The sequence below is a fragment of the Triticum dicoccoides genome, chromosome 2B (genome assembly GCF_002162155.2).
Source record: "Triticum dicoccoides isolate Atlit2015 ecotype Zavitan chromosome 2B, WEW_v2.0, whole genome shotgun sequence".
NCBI lineage: Eukaryota > Viridiplantae > Streptophyta > Magnoliopsida > Poales > Poaceae > Triticum > Triticum dicoccoides.
In genome coordinates, this window is record NC_041383.1 from 666157616 (window position 1) to 666179446 (window position 21831).

The following is a 21831-nucleotide window of genomic DNA, read 5'->3' on the forward strand; positions in this document are numbered from 1 at the left end:
TTTACTAGCTAGTAGTGACCCCTGCCGCTTTTGGCCTATTCAATTTCACACACGGATGAGCATACTTTGACAACATCACACATGTTGTACGCACTTGTTCAGCTGCTCATGAACCAGCTTCCTTGCCGCCGACGAACAAGCTCGATGCTAACATCGAGGAGGAGTTTCCTCTTATCCAAGCACGCCGCTGGCGAACAACCCACCGCCGAGGAGGGAAACAAGGGTGCGCCTGAGGCCGTCGTCTTCTGCTCTTCGCCACTGCCTATTCGTTTGATCTAATTGGGAATTTCTTGCTGCTTGCACCACATATTTGTTCTGCTTAGTGTTTGCTACCGATTGCTTGAATTGGGGCAAACCTATTTTTTTTGTCTTTGGCCGCCTCATATATTCTTTTCAAGCTCCGCCCACTGTGTATCCATATCACATTATTTGCACAATTGATCAATCGTCTAGGAGCACATTTGACTTTTAGAAAGGTATAAAACAAAATATGCCCCACGTGGATTGTGTTCTAAGGGACATTGGACTTTTATCCGCTTTACTTATACTAGATGACTCGTTGCGCCCATGGCGCAAAGGCCGTGTGTAAGCTAATTATTGTGAGAGATTGTATTAATATATTTGTTGCTTCAAAAGAATAGCTTATGTACTATATGCAGTGAGCAGATAAGATTGAAAATGGTGCACTAAGTCATGTAGGAAAGTACTATTGACTTTCTGCAGATGTAGTAGTTGTTGATGATCGTTTGTAAAATAAACAGGAATGTAATTGATTTTAATTTGTTGCATACACCGTGATTGGAAGACGTTATCACAGGGAAGCTCTAATGAAAGCATTGAAGCAAAAGCATGCATAAAAGGAAGCTTGTTTCTTGAGTCATAGTTTTCAGGAAACAATAGCAGGAGAGGAGTATATATATATATAATAAGCGGTGAAAAACTGCTTTTGACTACAAAGAGAACAATATAATCTAAAGATCATAGACTACATTATACAATACTTTTCACCACAGAAGCAGTGGCCTGGAAAGAATAGCAGAAGAAGAGGCCTTCACATATATACAGTAAGCGATGATAACCCGCTTCTGAGTACAGAGATAACAACAAAGTTTAAAGATCGTAGACTATATCATACACTACTTTTCAGCATAGAGGCAGCAAGTTAAGACTAAAGCGTACACATATCTTGCTTGGAGTACGCCAAAATGCGAAAGATCCTTGTCTGATCGATACGTCAGGACACATTGACCAAAGCTCACCAGAAACTATTTCTGGTTGCTTCGAGGCGCTGCTCAAACTTCATAGCAATGTAGCGTAGCCTCTGCGTCAGTCCTTCAATGCTTGCCAGCGCTGTTTTCATAACTCCCTTTGCTATCCCGCCCTTTCAAATGCCGAGCAGTCGTTGTGTTTTCTATTTGGGCAGAATATTAGCTCATATACCTGACGGCGTAGTAGCATGTTTTGCACAGCTTCTTGATTGTTTTATTTGATGCAACCAGCCATTTGACCAGGTGCGTCACTTGATTTTGAAGCTTCTTGACATGAGTGTAGTGGTAGTCCCTCATTTCTTTGCCATATGCATTTTCCATGTATCTAATAGCTTCAATAGCAGCACTGTCTTCAGCATCTTCATAGCTATCTAAGATTGCACCTGACAGAGAACTTGGAACAAGTGCACCATCGAGCAATTCCAAAGAAGAAATGAAAGTAACCGTCACACGATTCTTTCCGCCTGGGCATATCTTGTGATAATAAGTTGCGGGGGGTAACTTCAGAGCTTTCAGCACCAGGGCGAATATGTGGGCTTAAGGAATTACTATCAGATAGTCATTCTCCTGTACAAGCAAAGTAAGGATTAAATTTCTGTCTGACAAAATAATAGTTGAATCGACAAATGAGGATTTCAATTGGGCATGGTAGTTTGATTGAGTGTGAAGCCCTGACTTGTTCTATTTAACTACATAAGAGAAGTTACAGGTAGGCCTGCCATTCTTGTAGGCGCCACTAATTGTGAGGATACATGTGTAGAGTTACACAATTGAAACAATGAAAGAACAGAAGACTGACCAAAGACACCCTTTCCAGAATGCAACACTGAGGAAAATATTGTCCAGGAAATAAATATGATTACTACAACTTCACCTCATTCAAAAAACTCAGGATGAGTTCTGGAAGACCAATTTCCACGAACCTAGCTACCTATATTTCATTATGCATGTATCTTTTATTCACTCTTCCAAGAATACAGAAGCAAGGCAAATAAGCCGGCGATGGAGCAAAACTAAAAGCCAAGTTTATAAAGACCAATGAATGAACTACAACTGGTGATTAGAAGATTACATTGGGCGCAGGCGTTGCTGTCCTTGATGCTGCTGATCCTGGGGAACCGTCTCACAGACGATGCCAATGTCCATGTCTTCCATTGTGAGATTTTTGATCTGAGATTGAAGAGGGGTAGTGCAGTGAGGAGAAAGCAAACGAAGCATGAAATCGAATATTGTTGTAAGAGTGTGAGCCAATCGGTGTAAGAGTGTGCGTTAACATATTGTTGTTCGAAAAGAATAGCTCATATATTATATGTAGTAAGTACATTAGGTTGGAAATGATGCACTAAGTCATGTAGGATGGCCAATGTCTCGCAGAAAGATAAATAACCTTTTTAGTTATCTCACAAATATGAAATAACGATGCTCTTTGAATAAATGAATACTGGTTTCTGTAAGAGGAATTGAAGTAAATGTAATAGTAAATGGAAAAACAGAACCGTGCCTTGCAAATGTTTGTTTTTTTACGTAAAGGAAAAGAAACACCTTTTCTTGTGAGTAACAAAAGGAAAAAAAAGAAAGAAACACCTTTCTGTTCTGCGTATATGGAGATAAGTATTTCGATGGCCCATATGTTATTTAGCCCGGCCCACGAATAGCGACAGTCGTGACCCGTGAAGAGCTGAATATGAAGCGGCAGCGAGTGGATCCAACGAGCTTGTGTATCCCCTTTCTTCCTCGTCTCTTCAGTTCGACGCCAGAGGCGTCTACATACGCTAGAAGCATGGATTTTACTACAAAAGGGAAGGCATCAACAAGCATAAGTATCTCAATTTTAGCCACCAATGCAGAAGACAGGTCATGTGCTTTTGTTCAAGCTATGCAATATTAATAATCATATATTTGTTTGCCCATAGGAATAATAACCGCAAGGTAGTCTAACCATTAGCAAATATTCTATTAAGGGAAATAACAACACAATTAAATGGTAGAAACTCTAAAAGGGGCAAATAGTCATTGGCTTGAAATCATCATCTTGCTCGTGAGCAAATAAACACGATTGTTTAATTATCTCATAACAAGCTAGATCAAAAGCATTAAACAACCTAGGGTGTGCCTAGCCTTACAAAATATCATAACACATACATTTGGTGGAGAAGGCAGACAATTATGTACTGTGAGCCAGTCACACTACCACGAAAACCATGATAAACCTTGATAAGACCAGGTCGACCATATGGTGGCAAAATCATCAAAAAGGTATATGGGGAAGAACTCATCGGAGCAAAGCCAATAGAACAATAAGTAGATCTCACTTACATGCAGCGCCAGCGAAACCAATCATAAATTTGGACGAGTGTTTCGGAGAGAAATTACTGCACAACAATGGCAACCGACCACAAGGCCTTTAAAGATGAATATAACATATTAACACAACAGCAGTTCAGTTTCCGTAAGCGGAACAATGAAGAAATATATCGTATAAGTTTACTTAATTTGGTCACATATTGTAACCAGAAGTATTTATGTGCACAAAAAAGGAAGGCAGACTTTCCTTTGGTCTAATTTTCACAAATTAGTTCTGACTGCCTACTGAATGGAAGCTACTAAGTTGAGTAAAACCAAGCATGTATGTGATCTGACCATCGTCAACTGCAAGTAAACTAAGTAACTAACTATATGTACCAAAATGTACAAAGCTCAAGGTCTGTTAGGGAGACAAACAGTTAGGGGGACAAACACAACGAATAGAGGATGCACACCTGATGCCTGTTGAAGTTTGCTTCGGCCTCCTCTCAAGGACAAATCCAAAACAGAATCAGCAAGCCTGTGTGCCTCCGTGGCAAGCTTTCCACATCTCCGTCTTTAGTGTATCAACTTAAATATTGACAATCTATGCACTCACAAATAGAGGTAATGGTAACAAGTAAGTAAAACACACATGCATGGATTATAAAGTTATGAGTCTTTGGCATCACCAATAAAATGAACTATGCACAATGAGCATGGTACAGAAACAATCACAATGATGAATAAATAAATTGCTCTATCGATGGAATCCACAAACACCTCGGCAATACAAATTATATTGTATTTTGAATAGGAAAGCTAATCCAAACACAACCTTCAACAAAAAAATCTGCAACACGAGAATGGTCCAAGACAAAAGGCATGTGTGTTACTAACCTATCGCATAAATGTGTCGTCATAATGGCTATGTGTAGAATTTGACAAGGTTATAGTTTCCACTCCTTGGACTCTGAAAAACAGAATGATAAATATGGTGAGCACATAATAACATAACATTGAAGTTGTAATGTTCAATCAACACACTGCAGCCATCTGCATATGCGTAAACCACTGAAAAACAGAATGATAAATATGGTGAGCACATAATGATAAATATGGTGAGCACATAATAACATAACATTGAAGTTGTAATGTTCAATCAACACACTGCAGCCATCTGCATATGCGTAAACCACTGCTGCTCTACAAACCTATATTACCTGGATAATTATTCTGTTCTATCATCAGTGAAAACATGCCTATGAGGCATCCTTACTTCCCTCCATTGTTTTGGTGATATTTCTCATCTTCACCCTACTGCCATTCGGATCTTTATTTTATACTTCACACCCAAAAAATGAGTCTGTGGTGGAGTAAGTTGACCATGCCTTCTCGCATAATTATTCCAATTAAAAGTAGCCTTTTCTTGGTCTTTCTTTTAAGCAAATACTAATAGTTGAAAGAGGATAAACCACAACGTCGGTTCGAACGAGACCTCCGTGGAACCATCTAGCTAAAATGACACCGCCAGTAATCAACAAAAATAAAACAATTTTTGAGAGCTCATCACAGAGCAAAACAGAAAAGATTTCTAAATCTGAAAACTCAAATTAAACAAATATTAGAGACTCCATGGCGTAAATTGGAATGGATAACAAAGCACACTTATAGGAAATAAACAACATGTATTCATGTGAACAGAAGTTCCATATTCAAAGCCAAAAACTGATATGTTGGGTTTTGAAGAAGATTCAAACATCAGATGTACTGAAACTTACATCTGAACCACACCATAGTTGGTCCACGGAATGCCTCTCCACTGCCTCCGGTAGCAGCACCATTTTTCAGCAGCAGCAGCCTCGCCTCATCAGCTGATGGAGGTAACATCAAGCACTCACGCTGATTTTGCAGAGAACAACAGTAAAACCTACAACTATCAGTTATGAATAATAATAAAAGGGTGGGATCAATTATTTAGAAACAAGTGAGCACCTATTATTAGAAAAGCCGGTGCATCACATTTATCTCTCCTCTTGCAAATTGTAAAAAAATTGAGCAGTGCAAATTGTAATTAATATCACTGAACAAGAATACTATAGGATTATTGATTTATTCGTGCGAAGACAAACATGATAAGTCACCTGAAGCATCTATGTTAATTTAGGTGAGAGCAAATCAGTATGTTATGCAATAGTTTGATACCATAAAAAACAGTTGGAGAATGATCAAATAAAGTTATTACCCAGCAGCGCCACCTGATGTTCTGTGTTCAAGAGCAGTGCAAACATAGGCCGATGTGTATAACAAAAAAAAAGTTTGCATCCAAGGATAACACAGGAACATACGTGATTGTGTGTGTGAGAGAGAGAGAGAAGAGAGAGAGAGAAATATCCTCTTCTTTCTCACATCTGCACAAATTGACATAGATCAAGAAATCGAAAAAAGATTGGGGGAGGCAAATGACGAGGTCATACATAGGCAGCCCAGATTGGGGACGGGGACGACGGCCGGCGCGCAACGGATGACCACTCATCCACTCCAGCGGCACGCCAACGTAGAGCCTGGAGCTCCAACCTTGCTTCTCCTTCCCCCATCGCTATCCTCCTCCCTCCTTGCTCCACCACGCCCACCATGAAGATCATGCAACCCATGCTCTTGTATGGTGGTGACTTGTGCCCAATCTAGAACGTGGGGAGGAGAAAAGCGAAGGGGAGGAGAAGAGGCACTGCTCCCCTCCTCCTGTCGAGTCCTCCTCGAGGGCGAGCTCCTCCTGCGAGGCCGGATCAAGGCCGACGGGCGCCGGCAGAGCACGGCCCGGCCGAGGCTGAGGCGGCGGCGGCGGCAGGAGGGGAGGTGGAGGCGGCGGCGGCAAGAGAGAGAGGAGGCGGCTGCGGGGCGCGGGCTAGGTCTGGCTGCTTTTACTTTTTTCTCTCGCGGCGGCTTCCCTTTTTCTTTTCTCTCGTGCCCGCTCGCCCAGGTCGCCCGCTCGCTCGCTGCTCTCTCTGAGCCGGGCACCCAGGAGACCGACAAATGGGCCCGATGCGGCTGAAGCTGAGGCGCCGTCGCCGGGTGCGAACGAGGACGGTAAAAAACGCCCTGACAATCCACGATCGATTGGCCACAGCCCACGAGCGACCTGCCCCTGCTTTTCATCCACAGAAGCACGCACCATCCATGCGTCGCTGCAAGGCTGCCCTACGTCGAAACGTGACCCACTCGTCAGCTGCTCATGGGCCGATTACGGGGCGTACAAGAAAACGAGTGGTCGGATACTTACCAGGTCAATGAAAATTACTGTTACGACGCCAGCGAGGCAAAGCGTGCGTGCAGGATCGTTTTGAAATCGCGATGGCGCTGGATGGGCGGGTACTCTAGCAGCTTTTATATGTTAGATGAAGTGTTGTCCACTTGTTTCTATTTATATGTTTGCAAGCGAGAAATTTCTTGGCGAGTGATCATGTAGATGTTACTTTTGACCACACAAAAGTTTCAATACGGCTCGCCCGTTTATGTTACCTTGTTTCCGAGCCCTCGTCTTTCATGTGCCCGCTTCACCAGCTCTGCAGCTTTCGCACACCACCACCTTAGTCTCCCTCGGCTCCTCCATGAGTCCACCTCCACCCACACAACGACGAGGGTGGTAGCCTCGGATCTTAGGTGTCGCGCGAAAGGGGGGTCACCATGGATCCCATGGGCACAAGTTAGATAGAAGCAGTGGATCTCACGGTCGCTAGTGACACCACCTCCACTCCCTCTCAAATCTCCACGCCTAGAACGTGTATCTCCTCTTCCAAAAATGGGAAGTGAGATGGAGGGTTGGCCCAACATGGCTTTTTAGGAGTGTCACTAATAGCTAGTCTATTCCCTTTTGTAAGAATCTTTTACATGTTGTGTCAAAGTTAAGCTTGGTTAAAGCACCACTTGTAGTGTGCATAGAGGGGAGAAGGGTTTCTTTGCCCCAGCACATATAAGTGGCATCCATTTATGTTCAAAATTCAAAATATGAGTCGACAAAATGTCAAAAACAAGTGGTACAAGAATAAGGTATTGGTATAAAGTAGGTATCTCCAAATTCTTATAAAAAACTTCTTTTTTGCGCGTAATACCTACGTATAAGACAACAACAATGATGAGCTAACCCATATTGCAGTACTCTTTATTTTTATTTTATAATATAGGCCACAAGAATGCAAAACATTGCACGGAACTTAAAATATGCACATAATACTCAGTCGTCTACATGTTTTGAATTCAAACTGAAAGAACGGGATTTTTCTTTTATTCAACATTTTGGGTGTTGCTAAATGTGCATACCGCACATGGCTCCGCCACGCCACGAGCTGGATCAAGCTCGTGCGTCGTCGGATGTGCTTCCATTCGGGCACAGAACGGGAAATATATTGCTGAGCCTAGAGCATGTGCTGCGTACAACTTGTGTGTGCCCGTAGCATAGTCACGAAAAGGTGTGAGGGAGATCTATAGTCCACGAGATTAGATTAGCCAAAGCCAAAAACCAGAATCACACACCACCCGGAGAACTGAGCTGAGATACTACTTCTGTTCTCTTCTCCCCCCTTTTCCGAGCCCCCCACCCGTCATCTCTCCAGCCTCCAGTCTCCGCCGACGCCATGGGGCAGGTCTGGGCGTCTCTGCAAGAGAAGCTCCAAGGTACTCCACCCCCCTACGCCGTCCCTTCGATCTCCGCCCCTCTTCCTCTCGGAAACTGAAGCACGAATCGAATTGGTGCAGGGCGGCACTGGAAGGAGAGGCAGGTGCGGAAGATCACCGACAGGGTGTTCGACCGGCTCACCGAGGATACCCAGAAGCCCGAGAAGGACGCCCTCAAGTTCGAGGAGGTCTACATCGCCGTCCTCTGCGTCTACAAGTACACAGCGGAAACGGGCCCGTTCCTCTCAGCCCCTCTCTGTTCCTGCGAATTCTTGTTAGATATGTTCCTGAATCCTGACTGGTTCTTGTTTTTTTTTTGTCGGCAGTGACATCAACAAGTACTTGCCGGGGCCGCACTACGACCCTCCGTCCAAGGAGAGGCTCAAGGAACTCATGAAAGTAATCACAATCTCCCCTTCCCCTTATCCAATTTTTGTGACTTATTTTGGTCAACTGGATATCGTGTTCTTCACCTGTGCATTCTAATTGAAGCAAAGTAATCTTGGTTTCTGCTTTTCGTTCCCTGAACATGTCAAGCATACTCTTTATATAGATTAAGTAACTATCATGTATTCATGTGCACGGAAGAGGATTTATGGCTCTCGAGAGCCACACACCCCTATACCAACATAGCATTAAAAAACATATTAAGAAATTTCAGAAAAAAAAAATGAAACTTTGAGATATGAAACCTGGGTGCCCATTGTACACCCGTGTTCAGTTTCGTGGGGAATGGGTACCCGTGGTAATGTCAGTATAAAAGACAACAAATTCGCATGTATAGGGAAAAAAATTGGATGTAGATGTAATTCCTGCGCCGCAGATACCACGGGTACCTATTCCCCGTGAAAATGAACATGGGCGTACAATGGGCACCCAGGCCAAAATTTCAGAATTTTTTTAAAATTTCCTGATAACTTTTTTGAAGAGAAACTTGTCCAACATCGTCTGAGATAGTTTGGGCATATTCAGCGCAGGCCTCCAGAAACGCCAGTGCATAGCGGACGGCTAGCATGCTGATAATGTCAAGAGAGGTCGGGGTAGACCAAACTTGACATGGGAGGAGTCCGTAAAGAGAGATCTGAAGGACTGGAGTATCACCATAGAACTAGCCATGGACAGGGGTGAGGGGAAGCTTGCAATCCATATGCCAGAACCATGAGTTGGTTGCGAGATCTTATGGGTTTCACCTCTAGCCTACCCCAACTTGTTTGGGACTAAAGGCTTGGGTGCGTGGCACCCGGGTGCTCCAATGCATTTCCCTCATGTGCACTATGTTATCTATGATGCGCCCTTTATGCTAAAGTTAGTAGTATTGTACAGAAGTCTGAACTTATCACCCAGATAGATCTGAATACCTTTTTCTTGCCCGTGGAATTTTCCATTGTTTTATGTGCTCTAGTCTGTGATGCTGTCATATGGAGTGTATTTGTAGTTAGTACTGTTCATAACTGTGGACTTAACTAGTCACCTTGATACCTCCAGGCTCCAAGTATCTTTCTTTTCTGTCTGACGAAATGTGCAATGCTACAGCTTTGGTTTTTATAGACAAACAAGTTACAACTTTGATGGATATCTCAAACACGCAGGAGTTTGACATCGACATGAACGGTCTCCTGGATCGCGAGGAGTTCGCGGAGTTCATCCGGAAGCTGACCGCCGAGTCACTCTGCGCGATCAGCCTCAAGCTGATCATCACGCTGGTCGCCGCCCCTGCGCTGGCGCTGGCGACCAAGAGGGCAACCGAGGGTGTCCCCGGCGTCGGCAAGGTAGTGCACAAGGTGCCCAATGCCATCTATGCCGCCGCCATCACCATGGCTGCCGTGCTCATCCAGAGATCCGCCGAGGGCGTCGAGTAGAAGCGGCATCGCGCCGTGAACTGTAGATGCACCAGGCAACCAGGGAGGGTGTAAATGTGCTGTGATTTGCCGTGTGAAGGATGATGCCCTGTGGGACTTATAGTTTTTTCTGTAATATCTTCCTGTCTGTGCTTCTTGGTGTTGCTAGCCTGGTGTGATTCAAAAAGACAGTATTCGCTGCTTGTTGACATGATAAATTCTTGGACTAAATAAAGCCGTGGTCCTGCTACGCCTGGCGGTGCTTTGCTGCTTCGAGATTGCCCTTCTTTTGATGGACCATATGTTCCTTTTCTTTCAGTCTCTTAGCTCTTTTTCTTTTGAGAGGTTCTGTTAATTCTTTCCGGCCATTAAGAGAACATAGTTTCTGCTAACACAGTTTCTTTGAGAAATATTGTGTGAACACAGTTTTGTAGCGAGTGCCGCCTGATGGGAAAAGATAGTAGGCCGGCCACTGTGCAGCTCACTAATGCAATAGAGAAGTTTGAATATAAATGTTAAAAATAATGCAATAGAGAAATTTGTATATATAAATTAAAAATGCTCGTGTTCCTAGAAATAAATGTTCTTACATGCAAAAAAAGTTGATATCAATTAAAAATTGTTCACCATGAATGGAAACTTTTTATTCATATATCTTTTGAAAAGTTCATGTATTTCAGAAAAAATTGTTCGCGCGTGTTAGAATATATCGTTCATGAAATGTTTATAAAAATGTTCACATATGTCCCTCCAGAAATACAAAATATAAAGAAGAAAAAGGAAATACAGTTTTTTTTTGAAAAACGGCAGGTTGTGAAATATATTTAGGGAAAGTATTGAATACATCCTAATACAACCCCATGGTGCTTCTCTAAACAGTGAGTAATATACAAGAATTATTTCAAAACTTTTAAAATGCCAAAATGTTATTTCCAAAATTTGAAAATGCTATGAGCGCATTGCTCAGGTAACCTTGCTTGCTGGTTTTCTTTTCTTTTCTGCTAATGCCGGAAACACAGCAATGAAGCTGCATCGAATATGGATATATCTCGGTGGAATAATACATGCTTCGCCATTTCTCCGAAGCTAACAATTATTCCTTTCTGTTGCCTTTTTGCCCCTTTTGGAATGACTTACGAAATACAGATGTCTTAATAGGATAGATACTACAGGACTCACCATTTTCGTGAAGGAGACACCGGTTCCTTGTTGATGTACTCCCTCCGTCCGAAAATACTTGTCGCAAAAATGGATACAAATGGATGCATCTAAAACTAAAATACATCTAGATACATTCATTCCTCCGACAAGTATTTCCGGACGGAGGGAGTACCTTGTTTCCATTCTGAATGATTGTGTTTTCTCGCTTTGCAAAACTAATACTCCCTCCGTCCGAAAATACTTGTCGAAGGAATGGACGTATCTAGACGTATTTTAGTGTTAGATACATTCATTTTTAGTCATTTTTACGACAAGTATTTCCGGACGGAGGGAGTAGATGTCAAAATGTTTTTTCATTGTCAGGACAGTGATTAGTTGAGTTGTGAATGACTCCCTGCTGCATAAAAAGTTGAATCCATCATGTACATAACCTAAACCTGATAGCAATCAGTTACAGTCGGGTTCTAAAATCCTACTGAAGATCCCAAGCACAGAGACAGTTCTAGCATAAAAAATTCTCCCTGACATGCTTTAAGCTAAGGATAAGAAGATAAATAAACTGCCCCATAATTTCCGGATCAGAGTAGGTGGTCAAATTAGGCGGCAGCAGCAACCATAGCCGCCCGAGCAGTCGTGAAAGTCGAGATCAGTGCCCCAAGCTGCAGTTTGTTGTTGCAGGCGAAGGTTAGCCGATACCTGCACAGAAATGATGTCAATAACGTTGCTGACTGTTTGAAGAGGCACTGCCAAAAGAATTATCTGACTTTTGATCCCAGTATTTTAGGAATAGAACGATTCAACAAGTCAAAAGGGGAAAAAAAATCGTAGCTCATTCCTGATGAATATTTCCGAGGATCATTTCAGATCATATAAGGGCTCCAGTACAGTACAAAACCCAAATATTCCAGATAGGCAAAGGTTTTCCTATGTGCAATTGCTTCGTTGAAACTACCACATTTTTCACTTTCTGAAAATCAACATGTTGGACGTGTAGAGAACACACATGCCAAGTTAACCAAATACTCCCTCCGTCCCAAAATTCTTTTCTTAGATTTGTCTACATACGGATGTATCTAATACTAAAACATGACTTGATACATCCGTATTTAGACAAATATAAGACAAGAATTTTGGGACGGAGGGAGTACAAATTATGCTTTGGAGTGTGGCACTGTTTCGGCAACATGATTTGTGTCACTTGTTGCTTTGCTTAGTTGACTAAAGTCTACAGCCTAAAGGAATGACCATACTCACCAAGCCAGCCTGGCCATAACATTACAGTTACTGAGCTATGGTTAGTACTTCTTGTGTGAACTAAAATGACTACCGGAATGACACAATAAGCATAAATCATGTCATCAGAACAAGTAAGGTAATTTAACTTGTGAGAAGTGAGCACACAGTGTTACTGTTACAGTTAGGTGTCGCGATTTGAGCAGAATCATCAGCAAAATATATCTAATCGATGACAACTTTGGTTAAAATTGAACTTTAAAAGTATAAACACGACATACTCAATATCTGCCAAATCATTAATCAACTTTACTCGTACATTGGATGGCATATTAATTTTGAACACAAACCTGCAAAAAAAAATTGAAATAATTAAAAGGAGCCTTAGTAGGATTTGGAGAATAAGGAAGCTTAGAAGGAACGAAAGGGAGAGAGAGCACTTACATAGTGACCTCTCGTATGATATCAATCAAGGCCAGACCTTTTCTCATCTTCGTATCAGATATATCTGAAAAGATAAGGATACAGATTGCACATTAAGCACACATTTAGATCATGAATTGTGAAAGATGGTAATGGTAATTAGGAGTACATTTAAAGCTGGTTGAAAATGGTTCATTTAGTAACCAACTCGCTATCTGCTCAATATCTTTAGGCATGGGGTTTCCCGTGCAAAGGTAGACAGCTTCTTCTGTTATTTGTGGGGATGCCATGTGTGTTGACTGCATATAAAAGGCAATGCATCTCAGTATCAAAACAAAGGTACATCAGCTCATGGAACAAAACAATGGATAACAATACAGCAGCTTCGAAATATATAAAAAAAACTTGAGATTATTCAGACGTAACCTGCAATATATTCAAAGCCTTCCTCATGTCACCGTTACTTAACCGCACGAGGGCTGTCAAGCCACCCTTATCGACATCAAGTCTGCAAAAACAAGCATAAACCTAGTGTTGTCATACTCAAATATATAGAGAAATAAAAATAAAAATTACTGACTTCTAAAGTCCCAACAGAGTACTGAAGGAAGTTAAGGATAGGAAACTGAGGAACCAGACAAAAGGTCCAGATTCCTAACATAATCTTACAAGAAAAAGGTAAGTTCTTACCCCTCAGATTTTATTACATGTTGGAGACGCTCACTAACATTAGTGCCATCAAGTGGAGCAAATCTAAACCTAGTGCACCTTGATTGTAGTGCTGGAATTATTTTGTTCACATGGTTGCATATCAGTGCAAACCTTGTGCTCCTTGTATACTTCTCAATGACTGGAAGTAGGATAGAGAAGTTCAAAATCCTGACCATATGAAGCGAAGCCATACTACATGACTAATCCACCAAATCTATACACCATATTCAACTATCATGTGGTAAAAATCGTAGAGGTAGTGAGGGCCAGAGCCAAGGGGAGAGGGGCACTCACTGGTGTCCACGATGTCGCGGTGGGCGGCGACGTCGGCGAGGGACTGGGGGCGGTACTTCTCGACCCATGGCGAAGATTTGACGGCAGCGGCGGCGGAGAGGGTCGCCTTGCCCTTGGTGGCCGGCCGCACGGCGGCGGCGTCGGCGTCCATCGGAGCCGCGGCGGTGGTTCCGGCCATGGCGCGGCAGGAAAGGCAGAATTCGGGGAATGGACTGGTCAGTGGTGCGGCCCGCTTGAGGAGGATTACCTCTGGGCTCCAGCCCATTTACGGCCCAAGACGTTACAGCAAGTCCAGCGCAGATCCGGGACCTCCTAACCGACAGCTAGTATACCCCTCAAAAGAAAAAGAAACAAGTCCATTTTTCACCCCAAAATGTAGCCTGAGGGACAAATACCCCCTGAACTCAAAGTTGGTATGATTTTAACCCCCAAATCATTAAAACCGGGTAAATCTCCTCAGATGGTTTTACTTCAATTTTAGCCGGTTTTGGGGCCAGAAGTGTGACGTGGCATGGTATTTGGGTGTGCAGACATAGATAGTTAGCTTGCCTGCTCGTGATGCACGTCGTTTGCCATAGCGCCGCCTCCTGTTTGCGCCGTTGTTCCTGCCATTCCTCTCACACAACGTGCTCCTCGAGGGTGCGGCGACGGCGACGATCTTCATGGTCTACGAATAGACCGACGCGTGGTGGGACGGGCTGACGGCGCCCCCGATGCTTTGCCACCCGACGTTCCTCTCCCGCCGGTTGTCCCTCCGGTCTGTGGCCGCGGCTGGGCGGCTCATCCTCGTCGTGGGGTTCACGCAGCCGCTCGTATTCGACCTGGCCGCCATGCACATGCTGTAACATCCCCAGCATCACCCTACAGTGATCTCCTCTTAATCATGGCAAGTCATCATCATTGCAATGCTTGATCACAATGGTGAAACATCTTATTTCAAAATCCTTATCTGAATTCAAATTCAAATGCAAGTGGAATTTGAAGTTGCTCAAATATTGCTGCAAAAATGTTCATCATTTGTCAAAAATTCCATAACAAATGATTGTTAAGGAAAACAACATCACCATATACTACAAAATGGTCCTAAGCATTTTAAACAATGCAAAACTAGCACTAATAATGCCATTTCCGTTATTGAAAATCCCAAATGGAATCAAAACGCGTCCAAACTTTTTATGGCAGAGCACATTATTCCCTAGTAATTTTTGGCCAGGCACACAATTTTGCTAAGTCATTTGGTGGCTAGTTTAATTGCAAAAGCCAGCTGCTAAAAGAAAAAACAAAAAAGGGGAAAGAAAGAGGGGTGGGAGTGCCCCTGGCCTCCCTTTGGGCCTCGGCCATCCCAGCAGGCCAACCCACCTACCTTACCCCTGTCGTGTTCCCCCCTCCCCCCATTCAATCGACCGAGGGCGCGCGCCCGCGGGTCGCCGCTGGACCAGCTCGCCGTCCCGCGCCTCGCCAGCACAGCGAGGGGATAAGGCCCACGCCACAGCCCTAGATATTTCCCCCTCGCCCGCTCCGCCTCTCCCTCTTCCCGCCAGATTCTCCCTCGCTCACTCCGCTCCTCCTCCTCCCTAGATCCGTCAAGGCCGAGCAGAATCGCCGTCGTCCTCCGTCGCCACCGCGGCCACCGGCGCCGCTCCGACCACTCGTGATGTCCATGAGAGACGTCTGTTGGGGATCGTTGCACAAATTAAAAAATTTCTACACATCACCAAGATCAATCTATGGAGTAACTAGCAACGAGAGAGAGAGGAGTGCATCTTCATACCCTTGAAGATCGCGAGACGGAAGCGTTGCAAGAACGCGGATGAAGGAGTCGTACTCGAAGCGATTCAGATCGCGGTGGATTCCGATGTTAGCGCCGAACAACGGCACCTCCGCATTCAACACACGTGCAGCCCGGTGACGTCTCCCGTGCCTTGATCCAGCAAGGAGGAGGGAGAGGTTGAGGAAGATGGCTCCAACAGCAGCATGACGGCGTGGTGGTGCTGGAGTGGCAGTTCTCCGGCAGGGCTTCGCCAAGCTCGCGCGCAGGAGGAGAGGTGTTGGGGAGGGGAGGGGTTGCGCCTGGGATATGGTGCTGCAGCCCTCCCCTCACCCCTCTATTTATAGGGAGAAGGGGGGAGGGGGCCGGCCCCTCTAGATGAGATCTAGAGGGGGGCGGCGGCCAAGGGGGAGGGAGCTTGCCCTCCAAGCAAGGGGGGCGCCCCCCTTAGGGTTCCCCCCAACCCTAGGCGCATGGGCCCTAGGGGGGTGGCGCCCAGCCCACTTAGGGGCTGGTTCCCTTCCACCTACAGCCCATAAGGCCCTCCGGGACAGGTGGCCCCTCCCGGTGGACCCCCGGAACCCCTCCGGTGGTCCCGGTACAATACCGGTATACCCCCGAATATTTCCGGTGACCGTATGATGACTTCCCATATATAAATCTTCACCTCTGGACCATTCTGGAACTCCTCGTGACATCCGGGATCTCATCCGGGACTCCGAACAACATTCGGTAATCACACACAAATCTTCCTTATAACCCTAGCGTCATCGAACCTTGAGTGTGTAGACCCTACGGGTTCGGGAATCACGCAAACATGACCGAGACAGCTCTCCGGCCAATAACCAGCAACGAGATCTGGATACCCATGTTGGATCCCACATGTTCCACGATGATCTCATCGGATGAACCACGATGTCGAGGATTCAAGTAATCACGTATACAATTCCCTTTGTCAATCGGTACGTTACTTGCCCGAGATTCGATCATCGGTATCCCAATACCTCGTTCAATCTCGTTACCGGCAAGTCACTTTACTCATTCCATAATGCATGATCTCGTGACTAACCACTTAGTCACATTGAGCTCATTATGATGATGCATTACCGAGTGGGCCCAGAGATACCTCTCCGTCATACGGAGTGACAAATCCCAGTCTCGATTTGTGCCAACCCGACAGATACTTTCAGAGATACCTGCAGTGCACCTTTATAGTCACCCAGTTACGTTGTGACGTTTGGTACACCCAAAGCACTCCTTCGGTACCCGGGAGTTACACAATCTCATGGTCTAAGGAACCGATACTTGACATTAGAAAAGCTTTAGCAAACGGACTACATGATCTTGTGCTATGCTTAGGATTGGGTCTTGTCCATCACATCATTCTCCTAATGATGTGATCCCGTTATCAATGACATCCAATGTCCATAGTCAGGAAACCATGACCATCTGTTGATCAACGAGCTAGTCAATTAGAGGCTCACTAGGGACATGTTGTGGTCTATGTATTCACACATGTATCACGGTTTTCGGTCAATACAATTACAACATGAATAGTAGACAATTATCATGAACAAGGAAATATAATAATAATCATCTTACTATTGCCTCTAGGGCATATTTCCAACAGTCTCCCACTTGCACTAGAGTCAATAATCTAGTTACACTGTGATGAATCGAACACCCATAGAGTTCTGGTGTTGATCATGTTTTGCTCGCGGAAGAGGTTTAGTCGGCGGATCTACGACATTCAGATCAGTATGCACTTTGCAAATATCTATGTCTCCATCTTGAACATTTTCACGAATGGAGTTGAAGCGACGCTTGATGTGCCTAGTCTTTTTGTGAAACCTGGGCTCCTTGGTAAGGGCAATAGCTCCAGTGTTGTCACAGAAGAGAGTCATCGGCCCCGACACATTGGGAATAACTCCTAGGTCGGTAATGAACTCCTTCATCCAGATTGCTTCATGTGCTGCCTCCGAGGCTGCCATGTACTCTGCTTCACATGTAGATCCCGCCACGACGCTTTGCTTACTACTGCACCAGCTTACTGCCCCACCATTCAAAATATACACGTATCCAGGTTGTGACTTGGAGTCATCCAGATCTGTGTCAAAGCTAGCATCGACGTAACCCTTTACGACAAGCTCTTCGTCACCTCCATAAACGAGAAACATATCCTTAGTCCTTTTCAGGTACTTCAGGATATTCTTGACTGTTGTCCAGTGTTCCATGCCGGGATTACTTTGGTACCTTGCTACCAAACTTACGGCAAGGTTTACATCAGGTCTGTTACACAGCATGGCATACATAATAGACCCTATGGCCGAGAATAGGGGATGACACTCATATTTTCTCTACTTCTGTCGTGGTTGGGCATTGAGCCGAGCTCAATTTCACACCTTGCAACACAGGCAAGAACCCCTTCTTGGACTGATCCATATTGAACTTCTTCAATATCTTATCAAGGTATGTGCTTTGTGAAAGACCTATGAGGCGTCTCGATCTATCTCTATAGATCTTGATGCCTAATATATAAGCAGCTTCTCCAAGGTCCTTCATTGAAAAACACTTATTCAAGTAGGCCTTTATGCTGTCCAAAAGTTCTATATCATTTCCCGTTAACAGTATGTCATCCACATATAATATGAGAAATGCTACAGAGCTCCCACTCAATTTCTTGTAAACGCAGGCTTCTCCATAAGTCAGCATAAACCCAAACGCTTTGATCATTTCATCAAAGTGAATGTTCCAACTACGAGATGCTTGCACCAGCCCATAGATGGATCGCTAGAGCTTGCATACCTTGTTAGCATTCTTAGGATCGATAAAACCCTCCGGTTGCATCATATACAATTATTCCTTAAGATAGCCGTTAAGGAATGCCGTTTTGACGTCCATTTGCCATATCTCATAATCATAGAATGCGGCAATTGCTAACATGATTCGGACGGACTTCAGCTTCGCTACGGGTGAGAAAGTCTCATCGTAGTCAACCCCTTAAACTTGTCGATAACCCTTAGCAACAAGTCGAGATTTATAGATGCTTACATTACCATCCGCGTCCGTCTTCTTCTTAAAGATCCATTTATTTTCTATCGCTCGCCAATCATGGGGCAAGTCTGCCAAAGTCCATACTTTGTTTTCATACATGGATCCTATCTCGGATTGCATGGCTTCAAGCCATTTGTTGGAGTCTGGGCCCGCCATTGCTTCTTCATAGTTTGAAGGTTCACCGTTGTCTAACAACATGATTTCCAGGATAGGGTTGCCATACCATTCTGGTGTGGAACGTGTCCTTGTGGACCTACGAAGTTCAGTAGCAACTTGATCCGAAGTACCTTGATCATCATCATTAACTTCCTCTCTAGTCGGTGCAGGCACCACAGGAACATCTTCCTGAGCTGCGCTACTTTCTGGTTCAAGAGGTAGTACTTCATCAAGTTCCACTTGCCTCCCACTTACTTCTTTCGAGAGAAACTCTTTCTCCAGAAAGGACTCATTCTTGGCAACGAAGATCTTGCCTTCGGATCTGAGGTAGAAGGTATACCCAATGGTTTCCTTAGGGTATCCTATGAAGACGCATTTTTCCGACTTGGGTTCGAGCTTTTCAGGTTGAAGTTTCTTGACATAAGCATTGCATCCCCAAACTTTTAGAAACGACAGCCTAGGTTTCTTCCCAAACCATAATTCATACGGTGTCGTCTCAACGGATTTAGACGGTGCCCTATTTAAAGTGAATGTAGATATCTCTAAAGCGTATCCCCAAAATGATAGCGGTAAATCGGTAAGAGACATCATAGATCGCATCATATCCAATAGAGTGCGATTACGACGTTCAGACACACCATTATGCTGAGGTGTTCCAGGCGGTGTGAGTTGTGAAACAATTCCACATTTCCTTAAGTGCGTACCAAATTCATGACTTAAATATTCTCCCCCACGATCTGATCGTAAGAACTTTATTTTTCTGTCACATTGATTCTCCACCTCATTCTGAAATTCCTTGAACTTTTCAAAGGTCTCAGACTTGTGTTTCATCAAGTAGACATACCCATATCTACTTAAGTCATCAATGAGGGTGAGAACATAATGATAGCCACCGCGAGTCTCAACGCTCATTGGACCACACACATTAGTATGTATGATTTCCAATAAGTTGGTTGCTCGCTCCATTGTTCCGGAGAACGGAGTCTTGGTCATTTTGCCCATGAGGCATGGTTCGCACGTGTTAAATGATTCATAATTAAGAGACTCTAAAAGTCCATCTGCATGGAGCTTCTTCATGCGTTTGACACCAATGTGACCAAGGCGGCAGTGCGACAGGTATGTGGGACTATCATTATCAATATTACATCTTTTGGTATTCACACTATGAATGTGTGTAACATCACGTTCGAGATCCATTAAGAATAAACCATTGACCAGCGGGGCATGACCATAAAACATATCTCTCATATAAATAGAACAACCATTATTCTCGGATTTAAATGAGTAGCCATCTCGCATTAAACGAAATCCAGATACAATGTTCATGCTCAAAGCTGGCACTAAATAACAATTATTAAGGTTTAGAACTAATCCCGTAGGTAAATGTAGAGGTAGCGTGCCGACGGCAATCACATCAACCTTGGAACCATTCCCGACGCGCATCGTCACCTCGTCCTTCGCCAGTCTCCGCTTATTCCGCAACTCCTGTTTTGAGTTACAAATATGAGCAACGGCACCGGTATCAAATACCCAGGAGCTACTACGAGTACTGTTAAGGTACACATCAATAACATGTATATCACATATACCTTTGGTGTTGCCGGCCTTCTTGTCCGCTAAGAACTTGGGGCAGTTCCGCTTCTAGTGACCGTTTCCCTTGCAATAAAAGCACTCAGTCTCAGGTTTGGGTCCGTGCTTTGGCTTCTTCCCGGCAACTGGCTTACCGGGCGCGGCAACTCCCTTGTCGTCCTTCTTGAAGTTCTTCTTACCCTTGCCTTTCTTGGAACTAGTGGTTTTATTGACCATCAACACTTGATGTTCCTTTTTGATCTCCACCTCCGCTGATTTCAGCATCAAAAATACCTCAGGAATGGTTTTCACCATCCCCTGCATATTGTAGTTCATCACAAAGATCTTGTAGCTAGGTGGGAGCGACTGAAGGATTCTGTCAATGACCGCGTCATCCGGGAGGTTAACTCCCAGCTGAGACAAGCGGTTGTGCAACCCAGACATTTTGAGTATGTGCTCGCTGACAGAACTATTCTCCTCCATCTTACAACTGTAGAACTTGTCGGAGACTTCATATCTCTCGACCCGGGCATGAGCTTGGAAAACCATTTTCAGCTCTTGGAACATCTCATATGCTCCGTGCTGCTCAAAACACTTTTGGAGCCCCAGTTCTAAGCTGTAAAGCATGCCGCACTGAACCAGGGAGTAATCATCACTACGTGACTACCAGGTGTTCATAACATCTTGAGTTCCTGGGAAAACGGGTGCTTCACCTAGCGGTGCATCTAGGACATATGCTCTTTTGGCAGCTATGAGGATGATCCTCAAGTTCCGGACCCAGTCCGTATAGTTGCTACCATCGTCTTTCAGCTTGGTTTTCTCTAGGAACGCGTTGAAATTGAGGGCAACATTAGCGTGGGCCATTTGATCTACAAGACATATTGCAAAAGTTTTAGACTAAGTTCATGGTAATTAAGTTCATCTAATCAAATTATTTAATGAACTCCCACTCAGATAGACATCCCTCTAGTCATCTAAGTGATACATGATCCGAGTCAACTAGGTCGTGTCCGATCATCACGTGAGACAGACTAGTCATCATCGCTGAACATCTTCATGTTGATCGTATCTTCTATACGACTAATGTTCGACCTTTCAGTCTCTTGTGTTCCGAGGCCATGTCTGTACATGCTAGGCTCGTCAAGTCAACCTAAGTGTTCTACATGTGTAAATCTGGCTTACACCCGTTGTATGTGAACATTAGAATCTATCACACCCGATCATCATGTGGTGCTTCGAAACAACGAAGTTTCACAACGGCGCACAGTTAGGGGGAACACTTTCTTGAAATTATTATGAGGGATCATCTTATTTATGCTATCGTCGTTCTAAGAAAATAAGATGCAAAAACATGATAAACATCACATGCAATCAAATAGTGACATGATATGGCCAATATCAT

At 44.2% G+C, this 21831-nt stretch overlaps 2 protein-coding genes and 1 long non-coding RNA gene across 9 annotated transcripts; 1 reads left to right on the top strand and 2 right to left on the bottom strand.

The window, feature by feature from the left end:
* Nucleotides 1-902: 902 nt before the first annotated feature.
* On the bottom strand, nucleotides 903-6493 carry LOC119365487. 7 transcript variants are annotated; one of them, XR_005175559.1, is made up of 7 exons: nucleotides 6029-6492; nucleotides 5333-5453; nucleotides 4452-4524; nucleotides 4028-4158; nucleotides 2853-3640; nucleotides 2341-2438; nucleotides 903-1835 (listed from the first exon to the last, which is right to left on the bottom strand). It is a non-coding gene; the product is annotated as an uncharacterized LOC119365487 (long non-coding RNA). The 7 variants fall into 7 exon arrangements; XR_005175557.1 differs by having other exon boundaries at nucleotides 2853-3670; XR_005175558.1 differs by having other exon boundaries at nucleotides 2853-3058; nucleotides 3585-4158.
* Nucleotides 6494-8062: 1569 nt separating this feature from the next.
* On the top strand, nucleotides 8063-10336 carry LOC119365488. Its single transcript, XM_037631129.1, has 4 exons — nucleotides 8063-8222; nucleotides 8304-8439; nucleotides 8549-8621; nucleotides 9812-10336. Exons 1-4 carry the CDS (start codon nucleotides 8183-8185, stop codon nucleotides 10079-10081), a joined length of 519 nt encoding a protein of 172 aa, XP_037487026.1. The 5' UTR covers nucleotides 8063-8182; the 3' UTR covers nucleotides 10082-10336.
* Nucleotides 10337-11617: 1281 nt separating this feature from the next.
* LOC119361117 (replication factor C subunit 3-like) lies at nucleotides 11618-14060 on the bottom strand. The gene is made up of 7 exons (XM_037626482.1): nucleotides 13883-14060; nucleotides 13568-13727; nucleotides 13304-13385; nucleotides 13047-13176; nucleotides 12899-12962; nucleotides 12736-12804; nucleotides 11618-11917 (listed from the first exon to the last, which is right to left on the bottom strand). The coding sequence occupies exons 1-7, from the start codon at nucleotides 14058-14060 to the stop codon at nucleotides 11818-11820; spliced, it is 783 nt and encodes a 260-aa protein (XP_037482379.1). The 3' UTR covers nucleotides 11618-11817.
* Nucleotides 14061-21831: the final 7771 nt, after the last annotated feature.